Source organism: Aotus nancymaae, unplaced genomic scaffold, assembly GCF_030222135.1.
Source record: "Aotus nancymaae isolate 86718 unplaced genomic scaffold, 86718_ANA_hifiasm-v0.15.2.pri h1tg000089l, whole genome shotgun sequence".
NCBI classification, from domain to species: domain Eukaryota; kingdom Metazoa; phylum Chordata; class Mammalia; order Primates; family Aotidae; genus Aotus; species Aotus nancymaae.
Genome location: NW_026988504.1, coordinates 19,168,647 through 19,194,903, shown reverse-complemented (window position 1 = coordinate 19,194,903; position 26,257 = coordinate 19,168,647). Strand labels below are relative to the sequence as shown.

The window sequence follows — 26,257 nt, the reverse complement described above, 5'->3', positions numbered from 1 at the left end:
CTATGACAAATATGGCAAAGAAATTGAATGGTGGAGGAGGAGCTGGAAGTCATTTTGACAGTCCGTTTTAGTTTCGTTTCACATTCTTGTAACCCAGATGATGTCTTCAGGGACTTTTTTGTAGAAGGAACCCATTTTTATTCAACTTCTATGAAAATTCACTTGAGGACATTTTTCGGGAATCAAAGGGGTTCCTGATGAAGCAGAAGCTGAGGAATAGTCGTTTTTCTCCACCTTGAGTGGATTTCCATCTTTTGTGAGTGGATTTCCATCTTTTGAAGTGGATTTTCTTCTTTTGATACAAGATTTGCTTCATTCAGTCATGAGGTCATGGAGGCCTCACTTCATATCCTTCCACATCATTTGGTGGTGGTGCCATGGACAACTTAAAATTTGTATCAACTTCTACCTAAAATAGTTGATGGCAGAAAATCACTACAAAGAGAATTGTTGAGAAAGGTCAAGAAAGAGTCAAAGTCCTTACCAATAAATGATGAGGAGAAGCTGCTACCCTTGCATAACAAGTAATTCAGCACACACATTTGAACAGAAATGTTTAACAAGGACCATGGAGGATTAAAGAACATTTCTTTGAAGATTTCAGATGAACTCGACTTTCATTATAATTGTACCTAATCTAGAGTATTTATAAGTAGCTCATTGGAGTCCCTATTTGTCTTAAGCTTTTGAATTCATTGTTGACACCACATAATAGGACCTTTTTCTTAAACTTTAAAATTGTAAATCTGTGTATGCACATTTGCTTTCATTATTAAATATACTCTTAAGTGAACCGTGACTCTATTTTTTTCTGTATTTAGTAGTATAAGATATTAATGCATCCATGGTAATACATATCTGGTTTAATATAAATTAAGGATGTTTTCTAGTTGTGGGTGAATGTTAGCAACTTAGTTTTGACAATTATTTAATGTTAAGCTGAAGCTTTAAAAGTAAAATTTGAGAGGGTCGAACATTTACCTACTGAGTATATTGCACACTCAATATTCAAGGGTCCACTAACAGCCCAGACTCCAGTGCTGTGTCATATACGCATGTGAGAAATCTGCACTTGTACTCCCTAAATATATAAAATGTTTTAAAAAGTTTAAGTAAATCTGGTAAACTGGGTCTTTGTCATTTGTTTTTTTAAAAAAGAAATGCCAGCCGGGCTTGGTGGCTCACACCTATAATCCCAGCACTGTAGGGAGGCCAAGGTGAGCAGATCACGATTTCAGGAGTTCGAGACCAGCCTGGCCAGCATGGTGAAACCCCATCTCTAATAAAACTACAAAAATTAGCCAGCCATGGTAGTGCATACCTGTAATCCCAGCTACTCCAGAAGCTGAGGCAGGAGAATTGCTTGAACCCTGAAGACGGAGGTTGCAGTGAGCCGACATCGCACCACTGCACTCCAGTCTGGGCAACAAAGCAAGACACCATCTCAGAAAAAAAAAAAAAGCAAATATGTTTGATGCATTCTTTCCTAAGTGGGAAGAAATACATAAAAGTTTTTACTAGTTGAAGATCTATTTAAACCATAACATATTTCATATGTAATTTCCTTGAAATCTCTTGATTTCTAAAATTATGTCTTTATTAAGACAGGAGCTTTAAATAAAAAAATCTAAGCATTAAGAGTAGTAAGTTTTCTGATATTTAATTAGTATCCCTCATCTGAGCAACTTAAATAGTATTTAAATAAATAGCTTAAATATATAGTGTTATTTTTTTCATAATTTTAGACTTGTTTTTTAGAGTAAAAAAGCATAAACAAGTATTGTTGAGAATATTATTTCATTCTTAAGATCAATGTCCTAAGTCCTTAATACATTTTCCATAATTTTGCAAAAATTAAAATATAAATAAATACAGAAAGGAATCCAAATAATAATTATGCCTTGCTATGAAAATTTATGAAGTGAACACATCTCAAATCAAGATATTGAATGTTTTCAGCAGTTCAGAAGCTTCCTTCATGCTTCCTCTGCATCATTATCCTTCCCCTACAAACATATACCGACTGTTCTGTCATCATCAATTATTTGTTTGACCAGTTTCTGAACGTTATATAAATGAAATCATTTAGTATGTATTATTAATATTATTGTTATTATTATTTTAAGACTGAGTCTCACTCTGTCGCTCAGGCTGGAGTGCAATGGCACGATCTCGGCTCACTGCAACCTCAACCTCCCGGGTTTGCAGCCCAGGCAACAGAGCGAGACCCTGTCCCCTCAAAAAAAAATAAAAAAATCAACTGACCGTATTCTAAGAGTATATTTCTGGACCGTTTATTTCATTGGTCTAGTCAGATACCAGTACTGTACTGCCTTGGTTACTGTTGCATTGTAATAAATTTTGAAAATAGGAAATGTGAGTCTTCCAACTCTGTTTTTTTAAAGGTTGTTTTATTAATTCTGGGCCCCTTATATTTCCATATAATTTTTATGATCAGCTAGTCAATTTCTGCAAGATTAAGGGAAGAAGGAAATGTAACAAGTAAGCAAGCAACTGGAATTTTGATAAGGATTGCATTAAATTGGTAGATTGATTTGGGGAGTATTGATATCATCACAAAAACCATGAACATGGAAAACCGTAATCCCCTCCCAAAGAAAACCTAAAAGACTTGATACATACAATATGGATGAAACTCATTCTAAAATGTACATTGCCTCCAAAGACCAGACAATCTTTAAAATATGTCAAATAATTTTCTTAAATTTTTTTAAAATCACTTTCTCTGTTCTTAAGAATCCAGTAACCCTGATGATTATGCATGGATTTATCTCTCTTAAGCTACCACTATTTCCATAAAAAACCATCCCTTTTAGTGATTTTCAAATGGCCGTATTGTTAATTGTAATTGGGGGGAGAAAGGCTATCTTTATTCCACTTACCAGACTTTATTCTGCTGGTTAAGTCTTCATTTTGCAGGCAGAGAGGTTTTATCGTAACAGTTACTTGCAAGTCAGAAATAGAAATGAAACAAAAAGGGAAGAAAAATGGTAGTATTTAGGAAAGAATACAGAATCAGTGTACACTAAGTAGGAAAAAATGAAAATGTGTGACCTGTTGACATTTTAAGTATATTTTAAAGGAAATGGTTTGGAGGGAGGAATTTTTTTGACCATATTTCAATATGGAGTATTTGAATACACTATTATGTTAGTACAAAAGTAATTGTGGTTTTTGCCATTACCTTTAATGGTGCCATAACGGAAAAAACCTCAGTTACTTTTGCACCAACCTAATAAATTCCTACAAGTGAGAAACTGTTTATCTGGTCCTACAGAGCAACTTTAAAATATATTTCAGATATTTCAACCTTTTAAAATATATATATTTATATTTTTTTAATTTTTGAGACAGAATCTTGCTCTGTCACCCAGACTGGCATGCAGTGACACAATCACAGCTGACTGCCACCTCAGCCTCCTGGGTTCAAGCATTTCTTCCACCTCAGCCTCCTAAGTAGCCGGGACCACAGGCGCATGCCACCACACCTCGCTAATTTTTGTATTTTTTGTAGAGTTGGGGTTTCACCATGTTGCCCAGGCTGGTCTTGAACTCCAGAGCTCAAGCGATCAACCTGCCTTGGCTGCCTTGGCGTCCCAAAGTGCTGGGATTTCAAACATTAGCCACTGCGCCTAGCCCCACTCTTTTTTGTTTTCAGAAGGAGCTATTTTTAATTTATTTTAAAATAGGAAATGAAAATGAATTCGGGAAGAAGATACTGACAGGGAAGTCTGTAATCTAGAAACTAGAAAGAAGGTTCCTCTACTGTTTCTACTTTCTTCCACCAGGAATCCTGGAATACTTTAAGGAAGAGGAGACAGAGGCAGCATTGGTATTCCAAGACTTAAGATGGATGGATTCACAATTAGGTCCCTGTCTGTTACTTGAGAATCCTCCACTGATTCATCTACTAGACCTTTTCATAATGTGTAAAATAAGAAAAGTTCAAAATCAATGTAATTGCCAAAGATCATTTTTTCACACCATAACCTGGCATTGGATTTCTTTCATTGTAAAGTGCATGACAAATATGTCATATTAATGTCATCCTCAAATGATATTTTGAGATGAGGTAAGTAAATAGGAAGAGAAAAAGTAGACTTAGCAAGGTGTAAAAATACCAGTCAAACCAAATGAAAAGGACCTGGTGTGGTAGCAGTATCTAATATAGCCACCCACAGAAGAATTCTTGAACTTCTTTCTGCATTAGTACTTGGAAGTACTGAAAGTAGTAATGTAGAAAGGGTTGCAGTTATCTCTTAAGAACCTTTGTTTGATTACCTTACTTAATGTTTACAACATGCTTTGTTAGGATTATTGAGATTAACATACTATAAGCAATATGCCTGTTAATAAGTTATGTCTTATTTAGACATCCTCACCATTTGCAACATTTCTTTCCACTGAGGAAGACACTGTGTCTTGCTAATTGGGAGCATAGATTCTGGAGTCAGGGAGCTCAAGTTGTAATCCTGGCTCTACCATTTACTGGTTGTGTGACTTTGAGCAAATAACTTAATTTCTTTGTGCCTCCATTTTTTCATCTGTAAAATGAAGGTAATAATTTCTACCTTAGAAAGTGGTATCTAAAGTAATTAAGGTTAAGTAAGCTAATATATGTGAAGTGTTTATGTTAGTGACTTATACATGATAAGCATTATATAAATATATGTTAAATAAATATATACTCTTATTTTTCATATTGATTATAAAGTTTTCAAAGTCAATGACTATCTCCATGTTATATAAATTCTTGTATCTGTTACTAACCATATACATAGAAAACACTTATTAATTATCAGAATAACTCTATAGGAGACAGTGAAACAGAGCCCCAGAGGTCTGGAATCTATGATGAGAAAAATTTGTGAAAGATTAGTTAGTTTAACCTTTAAGAGGGAGGAAAGTGTTATTTATTAATTTGAAGTGAGCAGTTTTACCTTTTCATTTTATCAAGGAATAAGAAGCTTTCAATTATTCTTGAGACAAAAATAAGTATCTAAATGTTTATAATATAAAAATAACCCTACTGATTTTCTTACTACTTCTGTGGCGAAGAAATCTATTTATGTTGCCTCTGGGAGGATATTAGGAGAGGAAGAATAGGGCCTTGTTTTTCTACTTTGACATAGATTCATTGAGAGTTCTATAGAGATTTTCCACAGATGGAACACTTGAGTTCAGTACTAGTATGCAAAAATACACATATACCCTATCTCTGACTCCCAGCTTGTGACTTTATTAGAGAAGTTAATATAAATGTTAAATGGAATAATAACAATGCAGACCATACCTTTCTTGGCATTTGGAGTGGTTTACTGTGTAATACTAAATGTCCTAAACAATAGGATATGATTGTGTTCTGTGATGCTATTGTGCTTTGGCAACAAACCATATGACATTACAGTTAATAATGCTAAAAGGATATATCTGACCCCATAAAAAGAATTTTGTATTGTCATTTAAAATCTGTGCTACTGTGGATTGTTACAAGGTGAGATTAAATGCTCTGAATTTAAAATAAATCCTGAATACATGTGGACAGTAAGTCAACTTAACATAAACAGATACTCGTTTTAGATAAAAATTTTTTCTGCCACACATTTATAATGATTTTGAGTTCCCTGGCTCATTTTTATTTGATTCTTATAAATTTTTTATTTGGAAACAAATTTATATTGAAAGTGAGTAGTTCAAGAAAAACCTCATAACCTTGTAATTTTTGAATTAAAATGTGAAAACTAAAGAAATGATCAAAGTGAATGTACAAATAGTTACAGAACTAGACCATTTTATTTTGAAAGATTCATGTTCTTCAATGCCTTCTTGTTACAGGTGATGCTGAACAAGAGCTTGGCCCCCCTCCATCTGTAGATGAGGCAGCAAACACACTCATGACTCGTCTGGGTTTCCTCCTTGGAGAGAAAGTCACAGAAGTTCAGCCAGGTGACCAATACAGCATGGAAGTACAGGATGAAAATCAGGTAAGCTGATCACCTTTGTGAAACATGGTGTGAATCAGCTTATTATGCCAGAAATAATCCCAATTGTTGAATGCCTTTTAAGACCTAGAATACAACTTAATTTTCCATAATCACAATTATTTCTTCAGTTTATGAATCACCACTTTTAGGTTTTAATTGATTTAATGAATGAATGAATGAATGATGAGCAAGCCAACAAAACTGACAGGTATATAAGCACTGCACCCCAAATTTGCAGAATATATATTCTTTTCAAGTGGATGTGGATTATTTACCAGTTCGATGATATGCTGAGCCATAGAGCAGGTCTTGACAAATTTCCAAAGATTCCAGCTACTGTGACCACAGTAGAATTTATCAGTTACAAAATGATGATTTAGAAAGTGGTATCTAAAAGATTACTTGGATCATTAATTCAGATTTTCTGCTTTTCTAAAATACAAATTTAAAACTAGTATTTCTTTTTAAGTGCATCTTTAGCTACATCCTGCAAGTTTTGTTATACTTAGTTTTTATTATTTCAGTTTAAAATATTTTCTAATTTTTTTGTGATTTCCTCTTGGACTCAGAGGCTATTTAGAAGTATATCACTCTATATCTAAGTATTTGGGGATTTTTCTAAGTTTCCATCTCAGAAAGCGAAAAAAAATCAGCAATTTAAAAAATATTTTATAGTTTTCTCTTTTTTGTTGTTGCTATTTTCAATTTTTCAGTTTAAATATAGCAAAAGAAAGTGCTAGAGTCAGATTCATTTATATGGTCTTAATCTTCAACATGAATATCTGATAGTGAAGCGTTTTATTCAGAAAGTGACAAATTTTAAATTGCATATTTTTATTAATAAATATTAGTGAAGATTCTATATCATATATTACATTTGTCACAATGAGATATACAAGGATTATTTGAATATATTTATGTATTATGTGGATATGTTCAGCTGTTTCAGGGCTCTCTTCCTCAAGCCTCACTCTTTAGGGTATTGGTTTTGCTAGCTGCACACTGTCATCACCTAGGGAATTTTGTAAAATTAAGATACTCAGTGACTCTAATCTTACTGATTCCTCTTCATTCTTATTTATTTAAATACTATCTTAACTCCCTAATTATCTCTAGCCCTGCCTTTTCTCCTTTACTTGAAATTTGTATATTTAGCTTTCTACATTATATTTTCTACCTAATGTTTAAAATGTATCCCAAACTTAACATGTCAAAAACAGAACCCTTGCGTTTCTCCCTAGAACCGGTTCCTTCTGCAGTGTTTCCCTTATGAATAAATGGTATCACCTACTTGCTTAGGACAAAAGCACTGGAGCCATTTGACTTCCTTCAGACCCGTATTCACTCTTTCAGCTAATCAAAGACTGTTGTACTTAATCTGATCCCTTCTCACTATTCCCACTGCTATACCCAAGTCCAAGCCACTGTCATCTTTTGACTGTGCTATTGCAATAGGCACTAGAATATAAGGCTAGAAGGCTGGCATTTTTGCCTATTCTACCCATTGCCATATCCTCTGCCCCTAGAACATTACTTTCATTACTAGGTGCTCAATAGGTATTATTATATGAGTAAATGGCCACCTGATAGGTCTCTGCTTCCACTCTTCTACCCCTGTAGTCTGTTCACACAGTAGCCAGAGTGATCCTTGTAAAATGTGAATCCAATTCTGTCACTTCGCTTATAATCTTCTACTGTATTCCCATCATACTTAGAATAAAATCTGAAATCTTTACCATGCCCTGGAAGGCCACACCTGATCTAGCCACTTGCTACCTCTCCTACATCACTTCCTACCCCTCTCCCTTTCATGCACTGCTCTCCAGCCACATTGGCTTCCTTGTCTTTCGCCAGACACATCAACTTTATTCATTTGTACTGGAATGTTCTTCCCGCATAATTCACTTTCTCACTTATTCAGTGTTCTGCTTAAATGTTACCTCCTTGGAGAGGTCTCATTTAATTCCTTTTTTAATAATTGCACCTGCCCATCCCTATATCCCCTTATCCTTCTACTTTATTTTTTCATAACTCTTACCATTAACTGTTATTACATTGTGTGTTTAGTTGCGAAGTTGTTTTACCTCATGACAAGAATGTATTTTTCGTGATGGCAGAGCTGATGATTTTTTAAATCAATTTATAATGTAACTATGTCAATATGCTGTGCTCTGTGAAGAAAAAATAGGAATGAGATTATTGAGGGATTTTTAAAAATTGGGATCAGTAAAATGTCTGTTTTACTTTTCATTTCTGGATATTCATGTCAAGTTAAAATGTGACTGTTCTAATAATGACCAGGTAACATGATGTCTTATATCTTATAACCTGAATATTTTTCAAGGACACTATCATTTCTACACTGCTACATTTCCTTGGATGATAAAATGTATACTTGTTGCTCTTGAGAGTCTGCATGTCACAGTGATTTCTACATAAAGTCACAAGCCTATGGAGTGTACCTTACTTGTACATTACTGGATAACATAATCTTAAGTAAATGAGCAGTATCATTGATTTAATATAATTAAAGCAATATGGTATAAGAGAAAAGCCATTGAACCAGGAGGGAGAAAATTTGTGTTCTAGTTCCAACTCTGCCACCTACCACTTTGTAAATTTGGACATGTCACTTAACCTGTCAGAGCTTTATATTTTTCATAGGTAATAATAACTGACAATTATTAAATATCTGCTGTGTACCAGTCATTGTACTAATTGTTCTACTTGCACTATTTTGTTTACGCTTCTTCACAATCCAGTGCGGTAGCGTTCATTTATATTCCAATTTTCAAATAAGAGTTGGAAACACACTGCCAGAAAATGATGGAATGATATTTATATCCAGACAGTCTGCTCTTATAACCTATGTTCTTAACAGCCACACCATAGTGTTCCAGTGTAATATGATATAATAACACCTGACAGAGTTGTTGAACGGTTCAAGTTAAATCATGAATATGAAAATACTTTGTAAGCTGTAAAATGCCATAGAAATAAAAAGTATAAAATAATATGCAACATAGTTAGTACGTAAATATATGTAGGAACTGTGCAGTTTGGGGAAAATTATATCATAACTTTCATACTTTTGTTGGTTTCATTTTCACATTTCTTAAGTGGTATGCCTCTCATACCAGGTTGATAAGGAGTAAATGAGATAATATATAAAAATATTTTTAAATCGTTAAGCTTTAAACAAATGTAAAATATTAATAATGAAGCTAAATGATAGCCTTCTTGCAATATAATATACGCTGGAACTATCTTGGAACCACACAAGAAAGTAGCTAAATTGATTTCTGATCTCAGGAAGATTATCAAGAAGTAGGAGATCATGTTAATTTGGTGACTTTCTTCTGAGCTAAACAGTATATTAACAAAGATAAACTGCCATGTTTAGAAAGATGATGTAGTGATGATATTCTCAAAATAGTGCTAATAATGACAGAATCTAATGCAAGTCAGCATATATCATTTTTTTGCAAAAAAACAAAGCATGAAAGTGATATTAACCTGACCCCTTTATTCTTTCAGTAGTTTCCAAGGTGTTCAAATGGATCTTATGAATTTCCTCTTTAGCTTCTTGCTGTGTGTATTTGTAGGACCTTTAAGAGATCCAGACTGGAGCTTTCTTAGGATCCTTCTGGAGAACATTAAGGACAATGGGAAAAACACTGAAAGGTTTAGGAAGTGCAGTAGCTTAAACAGATGTTCATTTTAGCCTACAGCAGGGAGAATAGATAATGTCTTTCTCTAGCTCATGAACTGGTCTCCTTAAATAAATATTAGGCCTGCCTTTTAAGTCATAAGCCATGAACAATTTTCTGTTTTCTAAATGGCTTGGTATTTAAGCTTTGCTTTTACAGTTAAAGCTTTTAAAGTATACATTTTGTGATATGTGCTTTATTTTGCAGAAAACAACTTAGAGTAGAAATAAGTAAGTGCTGTTTGGGCTTAACCTCCACATTGTCTATATTATGCATTAATACAGTTTTCTTTCACAAAGAACAGGATGAGAATCTTGTCTAAGAACAGAAATGAGTTGTTATAAAAGTAATAGATTCATACCATAGTAAACTTTCCTTTTTTTTTTTTTGAGACAGAGTTTCACTCTGTTGCCCAGGCAAGAGTGCAGTGGTATGACCTTGGCTCACTGCAACCTCTGCCTCCTGGGTTCAAGTGACTCTCATGCCTCAGCCTCCTGAATAGCTAGGACTACAGGCATGCACCACCACACCCAGCTAATTTTTGTATTTTTAATAGAGATGGGATTTTACCATGTTGGCCAGCCTGGTCTCAAACTCTTGGCCTTAAGAAGTCCACCTGCCTCAAGCCTCCCAAAGTGCTGGGATTACAGACATGAGCTACCACATCAGGCCAAAAACTTTTCCAATATGGGGTGACTATAGCTATACCCACCACATGTGTCTCAAACTGGGAGTGGGAGGTTAAAAATTGTTTGCCGAATTTCTAACCTGAAGGATTCCAATTCAGTAAATCTGGATGGGGCTCAGTATCTGTCAATTTTTTGAGAGAGCTTGCATGTTTGTTTTTTTATACGGCACACGTGATATTACTGTGTGCCTAGTTAAGAATCATTGCTCTCTAAGGGAAAAAAGATTTTAAGGGTAAAAAAAAAAAAAAGAATCATTGCTCTGGGAAGCCAGCATCATATTATAAAAATAGAGATTATGAACAAATTGAAACTCTCCCCTTCTCTGGAAAGATAACATATAGTGGAAGAGAAATTTGGATAAATTTGAAAGCTTACTCTGTTGTTAAGAAAAATCAGATTCTAATATTCTTGATATGATTGAAAAGATTTATTTGGTTGGAGGGTAATTAAAATGTCATCTGTTCTTGGTTGAGTCAAATGTATCTTTTGTAACCTGGTTGTAGTATTTAAATTAAAATCAAAACCTATATTTAACACAGATGATACAAAATCAAAACCTAGATTCAGCACAGATAATACAATGGACTGCATCTAGAAATCATCTTAGGATGAGTTGAAAAGCCTTAATATTCACATAGCTAGTTATCAACATATTCCCCAGTTATTAAATTTTAGCAGAAAGTCTATGAATAGACTCCATATGTAAAGAAGTTGAAAGGCTTCTTTTAAATACAACATTTAAAGATGTTAAATTTATCTTTAGTGCGTCTACCAGTAATTTTGCTGCTGATCATGTAATAATTTTAAAAAGGATAAAACGTAGGCCAGGTGTGGTGACTCAACACCTGTAATACCAGCAGTTTAGGAGGCCGAGGTGGGTGGAACACGAGGTCAGGAGTTCAAGACCAGACTGGCCAAGATGGTGAAACCCCATCTCTACTAAAACTACAAAAATTAGCCGGGCACTGTGGCGGGTGCCTGTAATCCCAGCTACTCGAGAGACTGAGGCAGGAGAATCACTTGAACCTGGGCCACGGAGGTTGCATTGAGCTGAGATCATGCCATTGCACTTGAGCTTGGGCAACAGAATGAGACTCTGTCTCAAAAAAAAAAAAAAGATATAATGTGTTTGAAAAAAATATACTTTTATTCACTATTGTAGTAATTTATTTGTGTAGAAAGAGTTGAAGAAAAGTGAATTGTCATTCAATTAGGTAAACCAAGAATATATTACCACCAACCTTTTAAGTAATTATTCATTCCTTCACATTAAAACTTCAGTGTTACGTATTGAAGCAAATAACTTCAAGTGTAAGAATCATTCAGGATACAAAGTGATCTCAGGCTGTAATGCTGTTATAGAGAAGTTATTTAGGTTTGTATTAAATTAATAGTATTCTATTTTATTAGACAAACTTTTAGAATAAGGCATTTTTTCCATGCATTCATTTATTGTCTCCGGACAGCTGCCTGTGTATCAAAAAGACACTTCTTTGCATTAAGAACTTTATTTCTTCCCAGCTGTAGGGATTTTTTTTTCCCCTCCATCTAAAGAAAATTATTGGCTGGGCACGGTGGCTCACACCTATAATCCCAGCACTTTGGGAGGTCAAGGCGGGTGGATGACGTGAGGCCAGGAGTTCGAGACCAGCCTGAGCAACATGGTGAAATCCCTCTCTACTAAAAATACAAAACTAGTTGACTGTGGTGGCTCATGCCTGTAATCCCAGCTGCTTGGGAGGCTAATGCAGGAGAACTGCTTGAACCTGGGAGGCGGAGGTTGCAGTGAGCCAGGATTGCACCATTGCACTCCAGCCTGGGCAACAAGAGTGAAACTCCATCTCAAAAAAAAAAAAGGAAGGAAAAAGAGAGAGGAAGGGAAGAAGGAAGGGAGGAAAGGAGGGAGGGAGGGAGGGAGGGAGGAAGGAAGGAAGGAAGGAAGGAAGGAAGGAAGGAAGGAAGGAAGGAAAAGTATTAACAATGCAAACTTCCAGGTCTTCCAAAAAGTTTATTGATTGCAAGGAAAACTTCCAAATAGCAAGGAAAACTTGATTTAATAAAAAAAAATTCTCTGTTCTGTTAATGAATGGCAATGATAGGACACGTCACTGGAAATTTAGTAGGCAGAAAAATTGGCAACAGTCTCTGTTAATGTTAAATTCATCAAGTTTCACATTAATTTGTAGACCCCAAAGTCCTTATCTGAGAAGCAAAAACAAATAGCACCTAATAGATGCAAGAGCTACCCATATAGTTTTTTTCTTCCATCAAAGCATTTATTTTATCTTAAAATATACTTTAACAGCAGGTCAGGTTATCTTACTTATTCATGATTCTAATTTTTCAGACCTCAGCAATCACCCAGCGGATAAGTCCCTGTTCCACCCTGACTAGCAGCACTGCCTCTCCACCAGCCAGTAGCCCCTGCTCTACACTCCCACCCATCAGTACAAATGCAACTGCCAAGGATTGCAGCTATGGGGCTGTTACTAGTCCAACTTCTACCCTTGAAAGCAGAGATAGTGGCATCATTGGTGAGTTGGTTTTTATATTGATAATTTTGTGTCCTTTTTTTTCTTTTTACCTTTTAAAAATAATTACACACGCTTAAGGTTTTCAAAAATTCTGCTTTTGAATTGTTGAGATGTATGTATAAAACTTTCCTGGTCTTTTTAATGATACTGGAGAGAGAAACTTAAGGGTAAACAAAGTGAAAGGTATTCCTCCCTGCTTAAGCACTTCTTATCAGAATAAGGAGTGGATTTAAAAAAAAAAAAATCCATCCACTTCTTTCTGTAAATTCATGTACATTATCTACCAACAGAAGTAGTTCATTCCTTGCTGGTATAGTTGAGAGTTTTATGAAAGAAAGATGAGATTAGATTAAGTGGAAAAAAGAGTTATGATTTGAGTTGTTCTGAGTCTATTTGTGGAAACCATGTATCAGTTAGTTTTCGGAGACCCTTTAGACTTTGTTTTTCTTCTTGTCAATAAGACATCCCTGTTTTTTTTACTATCTGCAAAGTAGAAAAATGGTATTTCTTTGCTTATGTTTTGAAACCTTAGACCAATACATTTTTATGGCAAGCTTGGGCATAAAAAGAACTTGAAGCTTGGAAGTATTCAAGCAAAGAAATTTTCCATTTCATTTTTTGCTTGTGGATTTTCTAATACCTTTTTTATCCTGAAGATCCTAGTTGACTACTTAGTACTAGAAATATATCTAAATAATCTTCAACACAATTAGCAGTTTGCAGCGGATACTTAAACCACTCTGATAAAGGCAATGCTGATGGGACATTATGTGGTTTATTATCTCTAATAGACTCTAGGTAAACATTTCATCAGAGCCAGATATGGACTGCTGGAGGCTTATTTATGTTCAGGAGATAGGCCATCATCATTTATATATGTTGTTATGATTCAACACCTCTTGCTATTAAAAACATATAGGATATTTCTTACTCAGGAAATCTTTCATCATATTCAAAATTTTGAGTGATCTTTCTAGAGTAGTATTTCATACTAATGCATTTTGGACTAGAAAGTATTAAAGTATTGTGATTACTCTTTGGGACACTGTTCTAATGCTTTTCTTATAGTTAGGTATGGACATAAGAAGAGTAGGGGAAGAATATAGTTCCGGAACTTCTCAGTTTTTATGGTTATCAAGTTGTATAATGATTCAGATACTGAACATTATTCGATACCATTGGTATTTACAAAATGCTAAAAAATTGCATTTCCTTTAATAATGGAGTTACCAATAGACTCCTTTGGACAAATAAATCTGTGTGCATTTTCTAGTCAGAGATGATAATTTACAAATAGTGTGAAGCTATATATTTATACTCTGTGAGAGGATAAAATGGAAATTGGGCTTGACATTGTCTAAAAGATAAATGTCATTTCTGGGTATTCCTTTTCTACCTGACAACCAGATGATGACAGTGTCATAGTCTCCAGCAGCTTTATGTAGAATAAAGAAGAGGAAGGAACATAGGTGGTAATAAAAATAATTTTAATTAAAAGTAATTTATGGCTAGATTTCTCTTCAGACCCCAAAATTATAGTATATGCCAACCCCAGTTAAGTATTTAGGACTGGAGCGTAAATGGGGAATGAATGTGTTCCATCATCTATGACATTGCACATGTGAATGTATGGGTTTATATTTATACATAGGTCGACAAAAGTGATTATGTTTTTTCCTCGCTCCCTCTGGGCCCCAGGTGAAGATAGTTGATTTAATAATACTCCTCGGTGGATGTAGGTAAGGAGAGTTGAATTGATAACACTCTTCAGGATATACAGATTGATCTGTATAAAGCTCCTTTCAGTTTATTTTATTAATTTTCCCTTTATCCTCAATCCCATTCAATTGCAGCCATGCTATTATATTTATATAAGTCCTTGAATATTATATGTTGTTTTTTGTGTATGTATGTGATTTTAATTTATAAAGTGGCATGTTAATACAGATCGTTTTCTGCTTTTTAAAATCTACATGAACACCAAATTTCTTGCTTCTGATGATGTAAATATTCTTTATATTTTGCTTGTGAACACTTAGGTTACCTTCATCTCCTCTACCATTTGTACAAACCTTTTCTAGAGTTTATGCCTAGGACTGGAATTACTGAATCATGAAGCATACCATTATTTAACTTCATGAAGTACTTCCAGATTATTATTCAGAATAGTTGCAGTAATTCACATTCTCATCTGCAGTATGTAAACCTTCTTTAACACTAGCTAGCCCACTTCTAAAATCCAAAAACTCTGAAAACCTTAAGTTTTTTAAAATATAAATTTACATCAAATTCATTTGGCTGTAAAATTTTACCTGAACTAAGATGAGGCTGCTTATAGTCTTTATCCTACTAAATACGAATATTCATACATTTTATTGTAGAAATGTTAATATACTTGGTTACAGAATACTGTTCCCTATGCCATATACAGTGTCTATACCTTTTAAAATATGAGACGTGTTTTGAAACATCTTCAGAGTTTCATATATGTGATTGTAGACCTGTGTCATATAACTTTCTGATTTTAGTAAATCCGATGGTTATAAAGTTGTCTCATTCTAATATGCATTTCTTTCATTAGTGTAGAGGTTCTACAGCTCTTCATATGCTCACTGCCTATTGTATACTTGTTAAGGGGAGTCATTCAAATGGAAATAGGTGAAGTTTTGGGAAAAGAAGAATCTAAAGAAGGCAAATGCAAAGAGAAGAAAACAGAGGACTGAGCACAAAATCTTAGAGCACATTCAAAGAGCAGGGAATTGGAAGTGGGAGAAGAATGAGCCACTGGACACCAAAAAAGTAGTAGTCAGATAAATTGGAGAAAAATTGGGGCAATGCAATGTTACCAAAGCCAAGGGAGACACATGTTTCAAGGAAGGGGTGCGGGAAGATTGGTCAACAAATGACAGAATTTGAGAAGACAAAGGAAAATGAGGATGATTAAACAATAAAAGTAAATATTTTTCCCACATTTAGCTTCCTTCTGTAGATTATCAAATAAAAATATTTATTTGTTTAGAAGTTTTGGCAGATGTTAATGCCATGATTGCAAAGTGTATCTCTAACTTACATAAATGCACATCAGTGTGTGGATGCATTCATTTTAAATAAATATTGAGTAAATAAAAAGTATTTTTACAGCAAAGTTGCAGGATACAAAATCAACGCTAAAGCAAGTTGTATTTCTTCGTACTAAAGATGAAAAATTCAAAAAGAAGAATAAGGAAATAGTTTTATTACAGTGGCATCACAAAGAATAAAATAGGAATAAATTTAACCAAGGAGGCAAAAAAAAATTGTGCATTGAAAACTACAAAACATTGCAGAAGAAATTTTAAGACTTAAATGGAAAGATATCCTGTTTGTGGATTGGAAGACTTAATATTGTTAAGATAACAGTATTTCCCAAAGCCATCTACAGATTCAAAGCAATCTCTGTCACAATCTCAACAATGGTCTTTGCAGAAGTAGAAATATCCAGCTGGGAATGGTTGCATGAACTTGTAGTCCCAGCTCCTCGGGAGGCTGAGGCAGGAGGATCATTTGAGCCAGGAGTGCAAGTCCAGCCTGGAAAACCTAGCAAGACTCTCTCTATTTTAAAAAAAGAAAAAAGAAAGAAAGATTCATCCTAAAAGCCATATGGAATATTAAAGGACCCCAAATAGCCAAAACAATCTTGAAAAAGAACAAAATTTGAGGACTCACATTTCATGATTTCAAAACTTATTACAAAGCTGTAGTAAAGCAGTGTAAAGAGACCAGAAATAGGGGGCCAGAAGCAATGGCTTATGCCTGTAATCCCAGCATTTTGGGAGGCCGAGGCAGGCAGATCACTTGAGGTCAGGAGGTTTGAGACCAGCCTGGCCAACATGGCGAAACCCTGTCCCCACTAAAAATACAAAAAGTGGCCAGGTTGGGTAACAGTCACCTGTAATCCCAGCTACTCGAGAGGCTGAGGCAGAAGAATCACTTGAACCTGGGAGGCAGAGGTTGCAGTGAGCCGAGATTGAGCCAGTGCACTCCAGCCTGGGCAACTGAGCGAGACTCTCTCTCAAAAATAAATAAACAAAAATAAAGAGACCAGAAATAAACTCTTGCATGTATGGTCAAATGCTTTTTGACAAGGGTCTAAGACCATGTGGCATGGACAGTCTTTTCAGCAATTAGTACTGGGAAAATTGAATATTGACCTGCAAAAGAATGAAGTTGGTCATTTACCGTCTACCATATACAAAAATTAAAATGGATTAAAGACTTAAACGTAATAGTTAAAAACTATAACACTCTTAGAAATGTAACCAAGGAGGCAAAAAAACAAAGCAAAACAAAAACCCTTGTACATTGAAAACTACAAAACATTGCAGAAGAAATTTTAGGACTTAAATAGAAAGATATACTGTATTTGTGGATTGGATATAGGAGAGGAAGATAGGAGAACATATGAGGAAATCTTCTTTGGACATTGGATTTGGTATTGATTCCTTGGATATGAACCAAAAGCACAGGCAACAAAAGAAAATAATACAGTGGACTTGATATAAATTTAAAACTTTTGTGCATCACAAGAGAGCAAAAAGGCCAGGTGCAGTGGCTCACACCTGTCATCCCAGAGCTTTAGGAACCTGAGGCAGGCGGATCACCTGAGGTAAGAAGTTCAAGACCAGCCTAGCCAACATGGTGATACCCCATCGCCACTAAAAATACAAAAGTTATCTAGGCATGGTGGCCAAGCCTGTAATCCCACCCACTCAGGAGGCTGGAGAATCACTTGAAGCCAGGAAGCAGAGGTTGCAGTGAGCTGAGATCACACCACTGCACTCCAACCTGGGTAACAGAGCAAGACTCTGTCTCAAAAAGAAAAGAAAAAAGGAGCAAAAAGACAACTCACAAATATTGGAAATCATGTATCTGATAAGGGATTAATATCCAAAATATATAAAGAACCCCTACAACAACAAACCAATTCAAATATGGGGAAAGGACTTACATAGACATTTCTCCAAAGAAGATATACAAACGGCCAGTAGACACATGAAAAGTTACTCAACATCATTAGTCATTAGGGAAATGCAAACCAAAACCACAATAAAATACTACTTCATACTCATTAGGATGAATATTATGAAAAGAAAGTGTAACATAACAAGTGTTGGCAAGGATGTGGAGAAATTGGAACTCTCATACATTACTGCTGGGAATGTAAATGGTGCAGCTGCTGTGGAAAAGAGTATGACAGTTCTTCAAAAAGTTAAACATATAATTGCCATATGATCCAGCAATTTCTCTTCTAGGTATATATCTGAAAGGATTGAAGGCAAGGATTTGGACAGATATTTGTACACTGATGTTCATAGTGGCATTTTCACAACAGCCAAAAAGTGGAAATAATACAAATGTACATGGGCAGATGACTGGATAAACAAAATGTGATATATACTTGTATTGAAATATTATTCACCTTAAAAAGGAATGAAATTCTAATGTATGCTATAACGTGGATGAGCTTTGAAAATGATATGCTAAGTGAGATAAGCCAGGCACAAAAGGATTGTATGATACGTATTATTCCACTCATATAAATGGAATACAAGAATAGGCAAATCATAGAGACAAAAAGTATAATAGAGAATACTGAGTGAGGCTGCAGTGGTGGGGGAAGTTGGTGGGATGTGGAAATGGGAAGTTATTGTTTAAAGGGTACAGAATTTCAGTTGGGGATGATAAAAAGTTCTAGAGATGGATGATGTTGATGTTTGTACAACATTGTGAATATACTTAGTGCCCCCAAATTGTACACTTAAAAATGGCTAAAATAATAAATTTTATGTAATGTATATTTTACCACAATAAAACATTTTTAGAAGAATCCTTTTAATATTTATATGGTTTAGACAATAAGAATATAGCAAATACCTAGCTCTCTTTCCTTATAACAAAAATGACCTGTATAATACTCTCAAATCCTTTTTTTTATTTCTTCCCATTTCTGTTTATACTCTACCCTCAGAGGTCATCTGAATTTTGTGATTATCATTCCAATTCTTTCTTTCATGATTTTGCCACATTTGTATTCCTAAATAATTTATTATTTGGATCTTATGTTTTAAATTTCATATAACTGAAAGCATACATATGCAAATTTATTTTGTGCTTAGCGTTAGGTACCTGAGATACATTCATGTTGTTGTATTTTAGCCTGCTTGTTTTTATTGCCATATTGTATTCTACTGTATGAATATAGAGGAATTTATTTATTCATTATTTTGTTGATGGAAAGTTGAGATGTTTCCAGATTTTTGCTCTTGCAAATAGTGCTGCTGTGATTATTCTTGTGTCCTTAGCCATGCATGACCCAGAATGTTTATCTAGAAGTGAAATGTGCCTCTTTCAACTTTATAAAATAATTTCATCTTTTATGAAACTATACCAATTTATGTTGCCGCTAGCAATATACTGTAGAATGTTCCATTTGCTGTAGATCTTTCTCATGTTTGATATTGTCAGGCTTCATTTTGCCAATCTAGATGATATGAAAGTTTATCTCATTACAGTTTTAATTTGTGTTTTTTTAATTACTGATGAAATTGAACAGTCTTTTCACATGTTCATTAGCCATTTAGGTTTCCTCTTTGTGAAATGCCTGTTCAAGTTTTTGCTCATTTCTTATTGTGATTTGTCTTTTCCTTACAGATCTGAGTGAAATCTTTATTAAGTGTTACTTTTAAGGTAGTCAGCTTTTTTATTTTTTCCTTTATATTTGATATTTTTGTGAAACTTTGCTTTGTCACTCAAGTCCTTAAAGCACAAAGAATTGGTACAAGAGTGCAAATTTGTGTTTTTCTATACAAACAACTAATTCCATTATCATGTTCATATACAGTGAATTATATAAACTAATTCCATTACCATGTTCATATACAGTGAATTGCTGCCAAAAGCAAGTTTCCATAAACATCTAGGTCTTTTTCTGAGCTTTTATTCATTCCATTGGCAAATCAATCTCTCCTTGTAACAATATTGTACTGTCTTAATTACAACTGCTATAAGTCTTGATACTTGGTAAACAAAGTCCCCTATCTTGATCATCATCTTGAGGATTCTTGGCTATTCTATACCCTTTTTTCTCCCAAATAAATTTAAGTATCAGTTTGCCAAATTCATGAAGAACCCTTTTTGAGATTTTTATTAGAATTGCTTTGAATCTATAGATCAATGAGTGATGAATTTACAACTGTTTCCAATATGAAATCTTCTAATACAGGAATAATATATTATATATAATCCAGGAATAATATATTCCTGGATTATAAACCTAAAATAACATATTTTAGGGTTTTTCTTATTATACTTTAAGTTCAGGAATATATTTTTATGTTTGTTTCATTTAGAGCTTCTTAATATCTTTCAATAACATGTTCTAATTTTTTCATAAAGGTCTGATATATCCTTTCTAAGATTTTTTTTTTCCTAAATGCTTTATATTTTTATGTATTTGTCAGTGTTACGTCTTTTTCATTATACTTCTTACCTGTTGCATAGAAATATGTAGAGATTTGTATATATTTTGTATTCAGCACTGTAGCAAATTCTTTTATTAAATTATCTATAACTGAAAGCTATATATGCTATATATAGCAGTTGCAATCTTGTCTCACTGCAACCTCCACCTCAAACTCCAGCTGAAGTGATCCTCCCTCTTCAGCCTCCTGAGCAGCTGAGACTACAGGTGCATGCCACCACACTTAGCTAATTTTTGTATTTTTTTGAGAGACAGGATTTTAACATATTGCCCAGGCTGGTCTTGAACTCCTTGGGTCCAAGTAATCCACCTGCCTCAGCCTCCCAAAGTGCTGGGATTATGGGCACAAGCCACTGCACCTGGCCACACTTTTTTTCCCCTTATTGTACCGGCTAATTCTCTGGGACATTGAATTATAGTAATGGGAGCAGTCATCTTTATCTTGTAACTGATTCTTAAAGGAATGCTTTCAGTATTTCACCATTAAGTATTATGTTCCTATAAATGTTTGTAGACGTCCTTCTCAGGTTTTTTAAAATGTTTATTATGTTTGTTATGTATTTTTAACCATTAATGTATATTAATTTTTTCCCAAATGCTTCTAAAAATATCTGTTGAGGTGATGAAATAGTTTTTATCCTTTATTCTGTTAATGGTGTAAACTACATTGATTAATTTTTCAAATGTTAACCTGATTTTGCATTCCTAGAACCACGTGTGGTTGTGATACATTTTTCAATAAGTCCACTGATTTTCTAATACTTTGTTTAGGATTTTTGAGTCTGTATCCATGAGTGAGATTTGCTTGAAATTCTCCTTTCTGGTTCTGCAGTTGTCAGGTTTTGATATTAAGGATTATGTTAGCCTTATAAAATAGTTTGAGCTCATCCAAATATAAATACTCCCCAAGGTTCACTCTGTCTTTCTATTGTCATCTTTCTCAGTTGTTAACCATCTGCTTTCCCTGCTGGGATGACTGTCTCTATTCCTTCACTCCCATTTCACATTTCAAGCTCTGATTTTTGGTTCCACAATTTCACAATTTATTACATTCTTTTGTTTGTTTGTTTTTTGTTTTTTGTTTTTTTTTCTTTTCAGCATCTTTATTGAGATATAATTCACATATTGTACAATTCACTCATTTTAAATGTACAATCCAATGGTTTTTAGTATGGTCACAGAGCTCTGCAACCATCACCATAATCAAATTTAGAACATTTTCATCATCTAATAAAGAAACTGCATAACCATTAGTAGTCATTCCCCATTTTTCACCAATCCATCTATCCTCTCCCCTCTGACCCCCAACCTCAGGCCGTCACTTGTCTAGTTTCTGTTTCTGTATATTTCCCCATTCTGTGCATTTTTTACTCCTTCTAACTGTGATTGTATATCCTTTGACCAAAAATTCCCCCTAACCCATAATCACCCAAGCCTCTAATAACCACCATTCTACTTTCCTCTTCTATGAAATCAGCTTTATTAGAGTCCACATATGAGTGAGATCATGCTGTATTTATCTTCCTGTGCTTGGCTTATTTTACTTACATTATATCTTCCTGTTTCATTCATGTTGTCATAAATGACAGGATTTCCTTCTTTTTTATGACTGGACAGTATTCCATTGTGTGCGTGTGTGTGTGTGTGTGTGTGTGTGTGTGTATACATGTATATATTTCACTTTTTTAATCCACTCACCTATTGATGGGCACTTAGGTTGATTCCATGTCTTGATGTCTTGGCTATTGTGAATAATGGTAAACATGAAAGTATAGATGTCTTTTTGATATACTGATATTATTTACTTTAGATATATACCCAGTGGTGGGATTGTTGGATCATATGGTAGTTCTATTTTTAGTTTTTGGTTTTTTTTGCATTTTAGGTTTTGGGGTACATGTGAAGAACATGCAAGATTGTTGCATAGGTACACACATGGCAGTGTGGTTTGCTGCCTTCCTCCCCATCACCTATATCTGGCATTTCTCCCCATGCTATCTCTCCCCAACTCCCCACCCCTCACTGTTCCTCCCCCATTTCCCCCCGACAGACCCCAGTGTGTGATGCTCCCCTCCCTGTGTCCATGTGTTCTCATTGTTCAACACACACCTATGAGTAAGAACATGTGGTGTTTGATTTTCTGTTCTTGTATCAGTTTGCTGAGAATGGTGGTTTCCAGGTTCATCCATGTCCCTACAAAGGACATGAACTCATCATTTTTGATGGCTGCATAGTATGCCATGGTGTATATGTGCCACATTTTCCCTGTCCAGTCTATCATCGATGGGCATTTGGGTTGGTTCCAGGTCTTTGCTATTGTAAACAGTGCTGCAGTGAACATTCGTGTGCATGTGTCCCTATAGTAGAATAATTTATAATCATTTGGATATACACCCAGTAATGAGATTGCTGGGTCAAATGGAATTTCTATTTCTAGGTCCTTGAGGAATCGCCACACTGTCTTCCACAATGGTTGAACTAATTTACACTCCTACCAACAGTGTAAAAGTGTTCCTATTTCTCCACATCCTCTCCAGCATCTGTTGTCTCCAGATTTTTTAATGATCACCATTCTAACTGGTGTGAGATGGTATCTCAATGTAGTTTTGATTTGCATTTCTCTAATGACCAGTAATGATGAGCATTTTTTCATATGATTGTTGGCCTCATGTATGTCTTCTTTTATAAAGTGTCTTTTCATATCCTTTGCCCACTTTTGAATGGGCTTTTTTTTTCTTGTAAATCTGTTTTAGTTCTTTGTAGATTCTGGATATCAGCCCTTTGTCAGATGGGTAGATTGCAAAAATTTCTGTTGGTTGCCAATTCACTCTAATGACTGTTTCTTTTGCTGTGCAGAAGCTGTGGAGTTTGATTAGGTCCCATTTGTCTATTTTGGCTTTTGTTGCCAATGCTTTTGGTGTTTTGGTCATGAAGTCCTTGCCTATGCCTATGTCCTGAATGGTTTTGCCTAGATTTTCTTCTAGGATTTTTATGGTGTTAGGTCTTATGTTTAAGTCTTTAATCCATCTGGAGTTAATTTTAGTGTAAGGTGTCAGAAAGGGGTCCAGTTTCTGCTTTCTGCACATGGCTAGCCAGTTTTCCCAACACCATTTATTAAACAAGGAATCCTTTCCCCATTGCTTATTTTTGTCAGGTTTGTCAAAGATCAGATGGTTGTAGATGGGTGGTGTTGCCTCTGAGGCCTCTGTTCTGTTCGATTGGTCTGTATCTCTGTTTTGATACAGTACCATGCTGTTTTGATTACTGTAGCCTTGTAGTATAGTTTGAAGTCCAGTACGTTTAAGTCTGCTGCAGCAGAACTCATGAACCCCCTTTTTTTCCCCCAGGTGCTCTATCCCGGGGAGTTAGGGCTTTATTTATAAGTTTCTGTCATGCTGCTGCCTTTTTTCAGGGCTGCCCTAACCAGCGAGGAGGCAGCCTAGTCACTGTCGCTGCCTGCAGAGGCTTTGCTGAGCTGCTGTGGTCTATGCCCAGCTGCCGTGTGAACTTCCCTGCAGTCCTGTTTATATGGGTATAGTTAGAACTGCCTCAGCAATGGCGGCTCACTTCTGTAATGGCGGACTCTCTCTGTAATGGTGGGCTGCCTCGGCAATGGCAGTCTGCCTCAGCAATGGCGGACTACCTCAGCAATGGCGGACTACCTCCATAGTGGTGGACTGCCTCGGTAATGGCAGATGCCCCTCCTCCACAGAACTGGACCATCCCAGGTTCAGCTGTGCTTGCTGTGAAACTCAATCCAGAGCGTTTCAGATTGCTGTTTTTTTGTGGGGGTGGGACCAGCCAAGCCTGATCACCTGGCTCCCTGCCTCAGACCCCTTTTTTTTTTTTTTTTCCAGTTGAATGGGTGACTCTGTCTCCCAGGTGTTCCAGTCGCCTGTTGAAAAGGCACTGGGATCTGTGTGGTTTCCTGTGCGGTGACCCACTGCGCCGGCTCAAACAGCCACCCTGAGATTCGTGGAGCTTTTTTTGTCCAGCAGTCTCCTGGCCTGGCTCCCTGTTTCAGTCCCCTTTTTTATTAGTTGAATGGGTGACTCTGTCTCCCAGGAGCTTCAATCACCAGCTAAAATGGTGCCTGGACCCATGTATTTTCGCTTTGGGGCACTGGCCAAAACAGCTGTGCTGGCGACCCATGGGGCTCCTCCACCTGGGAATCTCCTGGTCTGTGGGCAATAAAAATTCGTCTCTAAATGTAGTGTCCACTCACCCTCCATGCTTTCACCGGGAGCTGCAATCCTGAGCTGCTCCTAATCGGCCGTCTTGCATCTGTCCTCCTGCATGCTATTTTTTAATGACTTTTGTACATAACAGCAGGGCTTTAGCCTCTGTGTTTTCCTTTTTTTTAATTTCTCCTTTTATCATGTGGGTATTACAGAGGTAGGTGTTAAAAGTTTTTTAAATTTAAATATGAAGAGAATTCTTAAAATATTGTTTCTACTCTCCAGAAATGTACAGTGTAGTAAAGGAGGCAAGGTACATCTACAAAAGAGTTAAGTAACAATATTAAGTAGTAAATGATTAAGACTGCAAATAATTAGTTGCCTGTAAGACCACTTGTTAGCTATATAAGTGGGCAAGATGGCTAATGTCTCTAAGCATCAGTTTCCTCATCTGTGTAATGAAGATAGTGATACCAGTCCTGCTTAGAGTGTTCTATTGATAATCAGGTGAGATACTGTATGTTTGTACAATTAAAGGTTATAAAGTGATAAATATGAGTTTATTATGATTTCTAGTATTAAAGCTTATGATCTTACAGAGAAGAAAGGACATCCTGCTTAAAATATTTATAAGCTTTTTCTGGGGTGATATTTCTTTACCGGTTATCAAAAAAATCACTTTGGCCTTTGGGTTGTTAGGCTCCTGGAGTTACTTTTCAATTCTTAATTTGTTCTCCATATTCATCCTTTGGAAAGTTCTTCTGAGTTTCAGAAACTGTTTTCCTTTGTTTTTCAGATTTGCTACCACATACTGTCCTTGGTTTTTTGTACCCAAAGACCAGCCAAAATGTAGGAATATAATTTTCTCTGCTTAGTTTTTGTTAGCTATCTCTCCAGAATGAGCATAGGTTGTCCATTTTTTAAGGTTTTACAACTAAAGAGGAAATAGAGTATAATAAATATGGGAACTTATCTTCTAAAATCTTACATGGTTTCCAAAGAGTTCTGTGATAGCTCTGATTTCTTTTCTCAGGTGGGGCCCAAAAGCACATACCCTCATCTCTCTTGTAATTCTTAAGTTTATAAAATTTTCCCTCTTCCCACTTCTCTACCTTTTTCTAGTTTACTTAGATTTCTTCTTCCTTAGCCTTTTACCTTTTGTGACAACAAAGTCAGATTTTCTTTCTTAGAAATTTAGGTCATCCTTTGTAATTCATCTTCTTCCCTTGTTACTACAAAATCTAGAACTTCATTTAAATTTTCAGAGAGAATCTCACTAAAAAGGATTGTGGAAATTACCTCATGAGCTTAGGTCTCTTCTTTTGTCAGTAGGTATATTCAGAATATAAGAAGAGGAAATAAACTAACATATAAAAACTCTTCTGGGATATCTTTTATTCTTATTTTATAATTACTGCTAAAAAATTTATAATCTAGTTGTTAATGTTTTTAATCATTTCTAGAGTTAATTAAAATTTTTCTATTTGTGTATACTTAGTGGTAAGACTATGTCAAATTCAAGAAGACTTCAGTTTATTTTCTTAAGGTACTTAAATCCATAAGGTTAGAGCTACAGAGAAGATCTGTACAAGAAGGGCCTGTTACTGTTTACTTATTTGGGC

At 35.3% G+C, this 26,257-nt stretch overlaps 1 protein-coding gene across 13 annotated transcripts in view; it reads left to right on the top strand.

The window, feature by feature from the left end:
* The window catches only part of TANC2 (tetratricopeptide repeat, ankyrin repeat and coiled-coil containing 2), a 446,013-nt gene that overhangs the window by 233,778 nt on the left and 185,978 nt on the right, over window positions 1-26,257 (top strand). For all 13 annotated transcript variants that reach the window (XM_064369387.1, XM_064369386.1, XM_064369385.1 and 10 more), the window contains 2 exons: window positions 5,857-6,005; window positions 12,752-12,938. In XM_064369387.1, coding sequence (XP_064225457.1) covers window positions 5,857-6,005; window positions 12,752-12,938 — 336 coding nt within the window. The remainder of the gene's footprint in view (window positions 1-5,856; window positions 6,006-12,751; window positions 12,939-26,257) is intronic.